We start from the raw sequence: 13,789 nt of genomic DNA on the forward strand, positions 1-13,789 counted from the left end.
TTTTTAACATTCAAGTAGTCTCAAGTTTTCCTAGCTTCTGAACATACCAAAGCATTCATATTTTTTTTGTCAGATGACATCTCTCCTAATGTCGTCTTTCTGTTCCACTTTGGGGGGATACTTTTTTAGACCTGCAGCAAAGTGACTGCTGTAGGACTTAAGATTGCTTTCATGGTTTGGATCCACCACTTACTGGATCTGATGTCTTTCTCCTTTTTGCTTTACTGTATCATTTTGCAGGAATATAATCTCAAGTAATTTACTCAGAAAGAATGTGTGGAAGTCAACTTTGCATCTTTGAAAATGTCTTTTATTTTCATAGTTCCCAGTAGTTTTGTGAGTTAAGAGAATTGTAGATCCAAATAGGTTTCCTCTAAACCTTTAAAGTTCTTGCTTCACCGTACTCCATGACATATTGTTGCTGTTGAGAATTCAGTCTGGTTTAATATCTTGTTTCTTTGTAGATGCACATAAATAAATATATATATATGTGTATATATATATTTTTGTTTGTTCAGTTTTTTGAGCCTCTTGCTCTAGGCCCTATTGGTTTGGAGATTTTTTTTTTTCAACTCTGGGATATTTTCTTGTATTATTTTTTGTTAGGTTTCTTCTCTTCATTTTTTTCCTCTTCTGCTTAATAACTACTGTTATGTTAGTCCAACGTTGGTCCTCTGTGGCACTTGCCTTTTCTCTCATTTTTCTTTGTCGTTTTTGCACGCCCCTTTTTTTTCCTGAGAGATTTTATTCTTTTTATCTTCCATCCTTGCAATTCTATTTAGGCAAACATTAAAAAAATTTTTTTTTGCGGTACACGGGCCTCTCACTGTTGTGGCCTCTCCCGTTGTGGAGCACAGGCTCCGGACGCACAGGCTCAGCGGCCGTGGCTCACGGGCCTAACCGCTTCGCGGCATGTGGGATCTTCCCGGACTGGGGCACGAACCCACGTCCCCTGCATCGGCAGGTGGACTCCCAACCACTGCGCCACCAGGGAAGCCCTAAAAAAATTGTTTTGAATAGCTTTCTTGTTCTCTGATTTTTCATAGCATTCTGTTTTTATTTCATATTATCTTGAGTCTCTTCCATGATATTTTTGGTAAACATTTGTTGTGAAAACACATAATAAAATAAAAAACCTAATTAGCTCGCAAATAGTTAACATATCCAAAGGACAGTTTCTTATCTAGTAAAAACTATGCTCTAACCACAAAGGACTGGAATAGCATCACTGATGTCTCAGTTAGCTTTTTTTTTTTTTCTGCGGTACGCGGGCCTCTCACTGTTGTGGCCCCTCCCGTTGCGGAGCACAGGCTCTGGACGCGCAGGCTCAGCGGCCATGGCTCACAGGCCCAGCCGCTCCGCGGCATGCGGGATCTTCCCAGACCAGGGCACGAACCCGTGTCCCCTGCATCGGCAGGCGGACTCTCAACGACTGCGCCACCAGGGAAGCCCTCACTTAGCTTTTTTTAAAAAAAAGCTTTATTAAGATCCACATCATATAATTCAGCTTTTTTTTTTTTTTTTTTTGGTATATTCACAGATAACTGGAACTGTTGCCACAGACAATTTTAAATACTGTTTCATCTGCTTAGCAAGAAACCTGTTCTCTTTAACTCTAACTTTCCTACAACTACCTCTATGCTCTAAGTCCTAAGCAACCAGTAATCTGCTTTCTTTCCTCATAGGTTTGCCTATTCTGGGCATTTTGTAAAAATGAGAATATAATATGTGGTCTTTGTGACTGGCTTCTTTCAGTTTACATGTTTTCTAGGTTCATACATGTTGAAGCATTTATCAGTACTTCCTTCCTTTTTATTGTCAAATGATGTTCCAAGGTAGGACTATGTCACATTTTGTCCATCTACTCATTGGTTGATGGTCATTTGAGTTGTTTCCAGCTTTTGGCTATTATGAATAACGGTGCTATAAAAATTTATGTACAAGTTTTTATGTGGATATATGTGTTTTGTTTTTTTTTTTGGCCATGCTGTGTGGCTTGTGGGATCTCAGTTCCCCAACCAGAGATCGAACCTGCCTGCATCCTTGGCAGTGAAAGCATGGAGTCTTAACCACTCTACTGCCAGGGAATTCCCGGATATATTTTTGTATTTCTCTTGACAATATATCTCAGGGTAGAATTATTGGGTCATGTGATTACTTTATGCTTAATCATTTAAGAACTGCTTGAATGTTTTCCAAAGTGACTACACCATTTGACATTCTCTCCAGCAGTGTATGGGACTTCCAGTTTTTCACATCCTCCCCAGCGCTTAATATTGTCTGACTTTTTGATTCTGGCTGTCCTAACGAGTATGAAATGTATCTCATTGTGGTTTTTGAATAGCACTTCCCTGATTACTAATGATATGAGGCATCTTTTCATGTGCTTATTAGCCATTTTAAAAGTTTCCTTTGAGAACTGTCTCTTTGTGTCCAGTGCCTATGTAAAAATTGGCACTAAAAAAAAAATTTTTTTTTTTTTTTTGTGGTACGCGGGCCTCTCACTGTCGTGGCCTCTCCCACTGCGGAGCACAGGCTCAAGATGCACAGGCTCAGCAGCCATGGCTCACGGGCCCAGCCGCTCCGCGGCATGTGGGACCCTCCCAGACTGGGGCAGAAACCCGTGTCCCCTGCATCGGCAGGTGGACTCCCAACCACTGCACCACCAGGGAAGCCCTGTGTTGTCTTTTTATCATTGACTTGTAAGAGCTCTTTATATATTCTAGATTCAAATTCCTTACCAGATATATGATTTGCAAATATTGTATCCTATTTTGTGAGTTGTTACTTTCTTGATGGTATTCTTTCAAGCACAAAAGACTTTAATTTTGATGAGGTTCAGTTTATCTTTTTTGTTGTTGTTCATTTTTCATGTCATATCTAAGAATCCATCGCCATATCTACCGTCATGAAGATTTACTTCTGTGTTTTTTCCTAAGAGTTTATAGTTTTAGCTCTGTGTTTAGGTCTTTGATCCATTTTGACTTTTGTATATGGTGTGGCCCCTTCCCTTTTAAGGTCCACTCAGCTTTTTGTGGTATTGTTATACATGTTACGTTTATACATTTTACAAACCTAGCAATACGTTATTAAAGTTACTTATATAATTCTCTGTTACTTAAAAAAGTTGAGAGAAGAAAGTCAATCAAGTGCATGCTTAGAGCTTTTGGATAGTAACCTTTTATTTTATTATTCTGGTTCTCTTCATTTGTTCTTGTGCATTTGAGTTATCATCTGGAATCATTTCTTTAGCCCAATACTTACACTGTTGCTTCTGCCTACCTCATTTGTGCTATTTTCAGATATATTACATTTTTATATATTAGGCTTACCACACACACATACACACACACACACACACACACACACATACAGACATACACACACATACACACACACACACAGGGTAAATAAGAAACTTGGAAACAGGCATTTTCCTGATGGAGAGAAAGAAGTAGGAAAGAGGTTATATATCAGAATTGCAAAGATTGAGTAGGTAGTTATTGCAACAGTCTTTCTGAAGTTTTGGGAGACCTTAAAAACTGATGCAGGATGAAATGAAGGGACTTATTAATCAGGAGAAGGAATATTAGACAGGTTAAAGATCTTAATGAGAGTTGGGGAAAATCTGGCTTTGCTATTGTGGTTGGTGGGAATTGCAGTAAAATAGGGATGCACAGGCTGTGGACCATCCTTGAAAGCCAGTTTGAGTTTGAAGTAAATTAATTTACAATGATTCCATTTTGTATGATTTCCATAGATATCATAGAGATGTCATAAAGTATATTAATAATGAAGCATTTATTAAGTGTTATTTTTCCTCGAGGATGATTTTTAGCTTGATACATTATCTACTCATTCCATAGTAGTTCTGATTGTAAACTATTTCTTTTCTTATTTCATCAAAAATACTTTATACATTTTATAAGAAATTCAAACAGGACATAAGTTTTTTTTTTTTTTTTTTCCCAGGATATAAGTCTTAAGTGGAAAGCGGAAACGCTTGTCTCTCTGTAAACCAATATATTATTTTCTTTAGTGTCTGGACTGTTTTCTGATTATTTGGGAAAGGGGAAGTAAGAAGAGAAAAACATAAACTTTCTTTTCTAATAAGAGTTCGATTTTATTTATCAATCAGTGATAGACATTCCCTAAATTTGGATGCAAATTCAATTTGTTGCTTGATGCCTTTATGAACTACCCTATTTAAAAAATTATAGCCTCCCTCTCCTCCTCCTCCTGTTTTTCTTTTTTATCTGTAGAACTTACCATGTTTTTACTTCATCAGATGTAAATTGCATGAGTATAGGGATCTTAATAAATATTTGCCAAATGAATGAGTGACTGTGTATATTTTCTACTGAGCTAATAGTAGATATGATGCTCAGAATGTGTTTTTAAAAGCCCTTTGCTGCTGTAATGATTTTAAGGATTTTACTCTTTAAATAGGAGAAAGAAGCATGCCATTCATAGTAGTGACACAACTTCTTCTGATGAAGAACGCTTTGAAAGAAGGAAATCAAAGAGCATGGCAAGAGCAAGAAATAGGTTAGTAAAGTTTTACTTGTTATTTCCATGATAGAAAAAAGGAATAACAGTTTAAACTTTTTGAATGTGATTCTTACCTGTACTAGCATTTTGCTAACAGTGATACTTAACACATAGTCTAGAGTAATATACCAACTTGGTATTTACTTAGTAATTTTTAGAGTAGAAATCTAACCTTGGGAAACTTCCCATAAATTACTTGCTTTGTAAGTACTCAATAAAATAGTGTGTGGGAAGGTAAAGAAAGAGCTAGTGGAAGAGGCCAACCTCTTGGACAGTCTTTTTCAGTACCTCTCCTCTAATCCAAATCCACTTAATGAGGTTGATTTTAGATGCTTATAATGATTATAGCACTCAAGAGTAAGTAGAATTATTTCAGGAGCCCTTGGGTTTTGTTGGAAAACTTGTTTTAGCTCTGGTGATCTTTGCTAAACTAGAGTAAATGACTCATTGCTACATGGCTCACTAAAATCTTGAGAATTTTCAGTGGGTGAGAGAATCAGTATTTTGTCTAGTAAGTTACTAAAGCATCAAATTATAATTTATCCTTTAAAATTTAAGTTAATTTTCTAGCTTATATTTATAATACTAAAGGTATATTTTATTTAGAAATTTTACGTTTAGGAAAGCATTTCTATAATTTGGCATTATATATCTATTGTAGGAATACCAAGTTTTCAGTTAGCTGGTCTTGGAAACAAGTTTGGGTTGGTGTAGATTGTATGCTAAAAAGAGTTCCACATGTGGATGATGGAAAGAAAATGTAAGAGAAAAATCTAAGTTTAAATAAAAGAATTCAATGCCTCTTTAATCTGAACTATTCTGTTACCTGCTTTGGAAATAGATTTTTAAAGTAAGTTAGGATTCAGAAATGTCAGTGAAAGTACATTCATTGTAGAAGCTATACTTTTTTTAGGCTATTTATGTCATCTTTTGGTGTTTATGCAATGTTAAAAGAGGAAGTAGATTATATTTTCTTAGGGGTAATTACATTAATATCATATAGGATTTTAAGTAGCTAAAAATGTATTTTAAGGTAGTTACACAAACGATAATGCTTAGTTTTCAAAATAGGGTCTAAAATTGGTTTCCCTTGAATAAAACGGAGGGAAATTTATTTCTTCAATCATGTAAACTGAGTAGACATACCCACATAATATCTGAGGATAAATTTAAATGTTATAATAAAGCTTGAGTTCATTTAATGCCATATATTATAGTATTTATAGTAGGTCTTTTTATTTTATGCTTATATAATGTGGAATATCAGGTTTGTTAAGTTTTCTAATTTAGACTAGATTGGGCTTTTTGGACAAAGAGATTCATGATCTTATTTGCTTTCTCTAGTGAATAAATTTATTTCTGGCCTGTTGAAAAGAATTTAGGAAAAGTAATTTAAAAATGTGAAATCTCTTGTCATTTTCTGGGTTATGAGAAAAGGGAGGAAGATGAAAATGTGTCAACAAAGATTTAAACTTGCTTATGACATTAAGAATATGAAACTTTAATGCTATCTACTTGAATGTTTATGAATTTCAGATGTTTGCCTATGAACTTAAGAGCAGAAGATTTAGCTAGTGGTATTCTCCGAGAACGTGTCAAAGTGGGTGCAAGCTTGGCTGATGTTGATCCAATGAACATTGATAAATCAGTAAGTTTTGTAAATGTTTTTCTATAAATAGTTTTTTTTTTTAAAGGTCATTACTTGTTTCTAACACAACACACAATAAAAGTAGAAGATCACCATTGTTAGTGGGGTTTTTTTTTTCGTTGTTGTTCTTTTGTCGCGCGGCATGCGAGATCTTAGTTCCCCAACCAGGGATTGAACCTGTGCCCCCTGCAGTGGAAGCACAGAGTCCTAACCACTGGACCTGCAGGGAATTCCCCAAAGTATAGTTTTTTGAACTCTGTTTAACTTTATATATGAACTTTATGTTTAAACTTCAGTTCCTGCTGAAGGCATATATTTTGGAATCATAAGATTATCTCATAAATTAAAAAGAAATCTATAAACGGTTAAAATTATTTTGTAATAAACTTTTCCACTTCTTTCCAAGGTGCGATTTGATAGCATAGGTGGATTGAGCCATCATATTCATGCACTAAAGGAAATGGTAGTATTCCCACTTTTATATCCAGAAATTTTTGAAAAATTTAAAATTCAGCCTCCAAGGTGAGTAATGTCCTAGATGTTTATTATTTTTATTACTGTTAATTTATCAAATTTCAATTAGTAGGTGATTATAAATCTAAATATTATTTATAAATATTTCATATGTATTTATTTGATGTGTTCTAGCAATGAGAATTAGGAATGAAATTTTATTATTCAGGGCTCAAAAGCTGTGGTACTAAGTGTGTTCTTGAAGTTTATATTTCAGCATTTAAGAGTCAGACACAGGATGAGATTCTTTACACAGGCCTTGAATTTACAAGTGGATTGCCTAAGTGGGTTTTCCTTAATTTGGTCTTCTAATAGCATTCAGTTTCATACGGTATACTGGTTAGTCTTTGAAAGCACAGTTTCAGCGAAGTGGTGCTTTGACTCATTGATGTGGTATTTTTGAAATGGTAAGCTTGATAGTTTAATTTTATGATCAGATTAATTGTGTTTGATCATGAGGTGGTTAGCTAGTTAACTATTAGGAAAGGCTGAGAAATTATGTCAGAGGAAATTGGGCAGAATAAAATACTTTGAAGATGTGCATACAGACTTAAACTGTGAAATATCCCTTTTTATTTCTAATTTATTATTCATGTGTTTCTAATTTATTATTCATGTGTTTAAGGATGCAGAAAATCTTGTTAAAGAGTCATCTTCTATTTGAGTGGGTTAAGAGTTGGCCTGTAATTCTGCAGTGGCTTTTAGAAATCATAGTAGCAATTTATTTACTTCTTATATGATATAACTTGAATTTTAAAAATAATTGTTATTTTTTTCAAAGCCATTAAAGTAGTATAGCCTTGGGAGAAACTTTAAAAAATGGAGTTATAAACAAAAAGTATTATAAGCAGAAAGTAATCCTACTCCTTAGGGATGAACAGCTTTCTTTTATATATATATGCATATATTAAGTTTATATTTTGCCTGTATTATGCACATTTAAACATTTAATATAAATGAGATTATTCAATAATACCCTTATGTAACTTTATTTTTCACTTTACAATGTATTATAGGCACCTTTCCATATCCATAAATAATGTGTGTATTATTCTTTTTGACATCATACTAGTGTTTAAATTACAGATGTAGTGGTGTATTTATCTGTCCCTTGTTAGTAGATAGCATTTAGGTTTTTAAAAAAATCTATCTTTATCACTTTCTTTTGATTATTTCTACATGATATAATCTAAAATGTGAAATTTCTGGGTCATAGGGAAAGTACCTTTAAAATTTTGATGTAGCTTGCCAAATTACTCTACTCTGATTGAACTATTTCTTGTGTACCAAAGCTTGGTTCTTTGAGAACATCCTTGAGGACTTTCAACAAAGTGAAACTTTTGTCTGTATATTACAAAAAGCTATATCAGTGTCTAATAATAATAAAATATACATCAGTACAAAATTATATGGGAGGTGCATGCTTTTGTATTGGTTATTAGTGCTGGTGGTAACATTTATCTACTTTTATTGATTCTTTATTCCTCTAGGGGCTGTTTGTTTTATGGCCCTCCTGGCACAGGTAAAACCTTGGTTGCCAGAGCGTTAGCTAATGAGTGCAGTCAAGGAGACAAAAAGGTGGCTTTTTTTATGCGAAAAGGAGCAGACTGTCTAAGTAAGTGGGTTGGCGAATCTGAGCGGCAACTTAGGCTTCTTTTTGATCAGGTAAGTGAAGTCAGGTAATACGAGAATATCTTCTTTAGAATACTTAACACGTTTGGTCTATAAATACAAACTGTTCATGACGAGTCGTATTTTCCAATCAATTCCAGTCAATTTCCAATGTTAAATTTAGGATCAGTAATCTGAATTTGTATGCCTTAGAGGTATTTAATAGCAATTTCACTAGTACTAATTTAAGATGATTCACAAAATATTTACTGAGGTGGCTACTAGGCATATAATACCATGTTAAGTGCTTTTGAGAACCCTGGATATAACATATATATCACTAGATTATAATCTAACTGAGGAAGTAGAACAAGCATAAAAAGTTAAATATCTGTGCAAGAAATCTCAGGAAGCAGTATATTCTTTATTTTCATAAGTTGTAAATATGGTATTAGAAGAACTCAGTATTAAATGAATGCTTTTAAAAGGCAGAATAAGGTGAGTGAATAATATCATGTAGGCTGTCTTTACTATTTATATATAACAGTAACTTTAAAAATATCATTTCCTAATACTTACAAAAATTAGTCCTGATATAAATTTACTTTTAATTATTTGAGCTACTGAAGGAAGTCATTCATACTTGGTAATGCAACTTATATTTTGTTATGTCTAAGGAAATCCACATGACATTTAAAAAAATGCTTTCAGCAAGCATTTGTTGAAGACCCATTACTGAGTTGATGTGTATCAAAGTCCTTTGTAATTGGTAAAGCACTTCAAATATTTTTAGTTAAATTAGTATTAAAAACTGCTGTGTTCTAGGTAACGGGGGCTCTAGAAAGAGGAATAAAATAAAATTCCTAGCCTCAAGGTGCTCAATGTCCATTGGGAAGTCAAACATATGCAGTCTTCATGTTTAAAGAGAATTTAATAATAATTGGAAAATAATATAAAATAACATTGGTGGATTAGGGAAGAGTTAGCTTGGGAATGCTGGCAAATTGTCCATGACTTAATTTTAAATTTTTGACAGACTTATTCCTTTTGCCTCTTCCTACTGGGGTAGGAATGTCTCTTGGTTTCATTCAAAACCATAGCATTAATCTGCTTTTTAAATCTGTATTTACTTTGTTTCATAGATTTCTTTGTAGGTAAGAGTATTTGAAATGTGTGCTTTCTTTTTAAAAAAAACTGCTCATAGTCATTTTTGTCTTTTTAAATGTGAAGAGTCTACATTCCTAAATTAAGTATATGATCTATTCACTAAATGAGATGAAGGAGGTACAGTCGGCCTTCCATATCTGCTGGTTCCACATCCACAGATTCAGGCAACAATTTCATCTCCAGTTGGTTGAATCCACAGATGTGGAATCCATGGATATGTAAGGCTGACTGTGCTACGCTATTTTATATAGGGGACTTGAGCATCCTCGTATTTTGGTATCTGCAGGGAGTCCTGGAACCAGTCTACCATGGATACTGAGGGGTGACTGTACAATATATTGGCTAAGAGTTTGGCCTTTGGTATCAGAAAAGTGTTAGTTTATCTTTAGCTCTACTGTTAAGTATGTAACTTTAAGTAAATGAAAGCATCTGATCCTTATTTGCATCGTCTATAAAATGGGGGAAACAATACCTATCTAACTGGACTACTTTGAGTTTTTACTGAAAGGAAGTGTATACTGTTGACCCTTGAACAATACAGGGGTTAGGGGCACCAACCTCTGCGCATTTGAAAATCCGTGTATAACTTTTGACTCCCCGCAAACTTAACTACTAATAGCCTACTGTTGATAGGAAGCCTTACCAATAACACAAACAGCACGCATGTTTTGTATTGTGTATTATATACTGTATTCTTAAAATAAAGTAAGCTAGAGAGAAGAAAATGTTATTAAGAAAATCATAAAAGATTTACAGTACTGTACTGTATTTATCACAACCAAAATTTTATGTTGCCTGAATACAAGATGAATTCTCTCTCAACCTCCATCAATATTGTCTTATATGATACAAAACACTGTAGATGTTATATATATTACTAACACTAGACATCAAGAATGAAAAGATAATATGAAAAAGAAATTCATATTTATTACAGGTATAATGATTCATGCATTGATAACAAAGAAGCAGCAGTATGATTGTTTCATGGTAGCCTAGCCTATACACTAGTGAATGAATTGTTATAAAATTTTTATGGCATACACAAATTACAGTCATATTCATAATACAGTAATGGAAACATTGTTATATTAGGAAAAAAACTCTTAACTGTGATGATTGGCTGATATGCAGCTTCTCCAATTACGAGAGAGGGGCATGCTGTATAGTAATATAGTTCTTTGAAAGCAAAGGTGTAAAACTGTAAGAAAATGAACACATTATTAATTTTTTATTAAATATCACTCACCTTATACCTATGTAAGGATATGCTGGCCGTTTCAGTACAAGTCTTGCACACGATAGTCTACACAATGAATACTTTAAGTGGTAATTATGACAAAAATGTCTCATACAGTTCTTGCTGTACAGTTATTAGATTTTCACATGAAGACACTGGCACACATACATAATAGAAAGTTTATTAACTGTACAGAATGATGATTGTTTACTATTCATTAAATGGAAGTGGATTATCATAAAGGTCTTCATCTTTGTCATCTTCATGTTGAGCTGGCTGAGGCGGAGGAGGAAGAGGAGGGGTTGGACTTGCTGTCTCAGGGGTGGCAGAGGTGCAAGAGGTGGAGGAGATGCAAGGCACGGCAGGAGAGACAGGCACACTTGGTGTAACTTTATGAAAATACTTCATAATTTCTGCTTGACGTTTTTGCTTTTTCATTTCTCTAAAAATATTTCTGTATGGTACCAATTCTTCCACCGTTTGCTCTAGTCTCAGTGCCCATGTCATAGACAGGTCCATGTGGTAAAACCAGTCAGAAGCAGTTTTGAGTAATCGGAACATTTCTGCCAGATTGTCTAAGGTCAATTTGTTTTCTGGCACTGCTTCTTCTACATCTTCTTTCTCATTGCCTGACACTAGTTCGGAAGCACTCATATCCATCTTCTGGATATTTCGTCTTCTGTCAGTGCCTCTGGTGTTATGTCTGTTAGCTCTTGAGTTTCTCCAAGATTCATATCTTGAGGCCCTTCATGCCCCACCTTTTTTTTTGGCCATATCTACAATCTCTTTTGTGATTTACTTAATTGGCTCTGTCATAAATCCTGTGAAGTCACCCACAGCATCGGGACACAGTTTTCTCCAGCAGGAATTTATCGTTTTGGGCTTGGTGACTTTCATGGCTTTTTCTAACAATAATGGAGAGAAATGGTGTAACCCTTCCAGACATTAATGATGTTCTCTCTATTGGGGCTCTCTTCCATAGTGTTGACAATCCTTTCCGTAGTGTCCTGTCTATAATGAGGCTTAAAAGTCCTTATGAACCCCTGATCTAGAGGCTGAATTAGAGTTGTTATGTTTGGGGACAAGTAGACCACTTCAGCATCTTTGGTATTGAACTCATCGAGTTCTGGGTGGCCAGGGACATTGTCCAATATCAAAAGAACTTTAAAAGTGGGTCTCTTACTGGAAAGGTGCTTCCTCACTTCAGGGATGAAGCATAGATGGAACCAATCCAGAAAAAGATTTCTCATTGTCCAGGCTTGCTTGTACAACCAAAAGATTGGCAGCTGGTGTTTATCTTTTCCCTTCAAGACTCAGGGAGTTAGCAGCTTTATAGATAAAGGCAGTCCTGATCGTAAACCCGACTGCATTTGCCCAAAACAGTAGAGTTAGCTTATCCCTTCCAGCCTTAAATCCTGGTGCTCATTTCTCTTCTTTACTAATAAATGTGAATAGGGCACTATTGTCTGCATTAAAAACCTGTTCAGGCAGATACCCTTTCTCATCAATGGTTTTCTTAATTGTGTCTGGGAACTTGTTTGCTACCTCTTGGTCAGCAGACGGTGCTTCTGTTACCTTGACATTTTGTTTTTTTAATTTTTAAAAAAATGTTTATTTTTTTCAAAGAAAAATAGCAATAGCCAACTGGAAACCTACTTATTCTTCAACTCCAATTTTGTTTTCTTTAAATTTAGAAGTGACTTACTGATTTACTATTTTAAACAAACCCCAGCACTTCCCTGGTGGTCCAGTGGTAAAGAATCTGCCTTACAGTTCAGGGGACACGGGTTTGATCCCTGGTCAGGGAACTAAGATCCCACATGCCGTGGCCACTAAGCCCCTGCCAGAGCTCGTGTGCCTCAGCTAGAGAGCCTGCGTGCCGCAAACGACAGAACCCATGTGCTTTGGAACCTGCACGCCACAACTACAGAGCCCATGAGCCCTGGAGCCTATGTGCCACAGCTAGAGAGAGAAAATCCCGCATGCCGCAACTATAGAGAAGTCCGTGTACTGCAATAAAGAGCCCCCGTGCCGCAACAAAAGGTCCCACATGCCTCAGCGAAGATCCCGCGTGCCGCAACTAAGACCCGGACGCAGCCAAAAATAAAATAAATAATAAATGTTTAAAAACAAACAAACCCTCCCTTTTCCCTTTACATGTTTACCATCTACTTATGCTGAATCCTTCCAAGGAGATTGCTCCAGCATATATCTCCAGGTCCTTGCTTTGCTTATTTTACTAAAAAATGCAAAACACAGTTCCATCTTGCATCTGAAGGGCTCCAATTGTCAAAAGTAGGAAAAAAACCCACTTTGGAATAGCCAGTTAACTTGAATAAAAAAAAATCCACACGAATGCCTTTTGGTTGGGGCAGGAATTCACTCCTATGTTCCCGGTAATATGATCCAGCTCCATAAATCTTCGTAATTCATCCTCCCTAGCCTATGCACATACCTCTATCTAAAATTATTTGCTGGCATTAATTTCTACAGGTTTAGATTTTTCATCTTCTTTTTGCTTTAAGTTTTCATAGAATGACCTTGCTTTTTCTTGAATTATATTAGAGTCTACAGGAATACTTTTCTTATATCCTGCATCCACATAAAAGCTGCATTTTCAATATGAGATAAAAAGGTATTTTGCAAAAAGTTCAAGGTTTCACACCTGTTGGTGTAGCCGCAACAAGAGCTTCAGGGATTTCCTTTTCTTCTTTTTTTTAAAATACCCCTTACGCTGGATTCATTTATCTTGAAATGGCTGCAACTGCAGCTGCAGACCTAAATCTACGATACATATCAAGCAATTCAACTTTTTCTTGTAATGTCATACCTTTTCTTTGCTTCTTGGGGGCACTTCCAGCATCAACAGTGGCACTTTGTATAGGTCCCATGGTGTTATTTAAAGTTTACCGTATTGCAGTAAACACAAAGAAAAATATGCAACATCACTTTAGGTAAAAAGAGATCACTTTTTACTGTGATATGTAATTTACTGGAGAGAGGAACTGCTCATGAGGAGAAGATTAGCATCACACGGCATTTTGAGCGGATACTTGCAA

General features: G+C 35.4%; 1 protein-coding gene across 4 annotated transcripts in view; it reads left to right on the top strand.

Annotated features, from left to right (window-relative positions):
- Nucleotides 1-13,789, top strand: part of LOC112412789 (ATPase family AAA domain-containing protein 2B-like) — a 113,150-nt gene that overhangs the window by 40,513 nt on the left and 58,848 nt on the right. For all 4 annotated transcript variants that reach the window (XR_003005859.1, XM_024764504.1, XM_024764505.1 and 1 more), the window contains exons 9-12: nt 4,450-4,548; nt 6,088-6,199; nt 6,606-6,721; nt 8,203-8,377. Coding sequence is in view for 3 of the 4 variants with exons in the window: in XM_024764504.1 (XP_024620272.1) it covers nt 4,450-4,548; nt 6,088-6,199; nt 6,606-6,721; nt 8,203-8,377 (502 nt within the window). In the remaining variant the exon portion in view is untranslated. The remainder of the gene's footprint in view (nt 1-4,449; nt 4,549-6,087; nt 6,200-6,605; nt 6,722-8,202; nt 8,378-13,789) is intronic.

Source organism: Neophocaena asiaeorientalis, unplaced genomic scaffold (genome assembly GCF_003031525.2).
Source record: "Neophocaena asiaeorientalis asiaeorientalis breed wild unplaced genomic scaffold, Neophocaena_asiaeorientalis_V1.1 scaffold345, whole genome shotgun sequence".
NCBI classification, from domain to species: domain Eukaryota; kingdom Metazoa; phylum Chordata; class Mammalia; order Artiodactyla; family Phocoenidae; genus Neophocaena; species Neophocaena asiaeorientalis.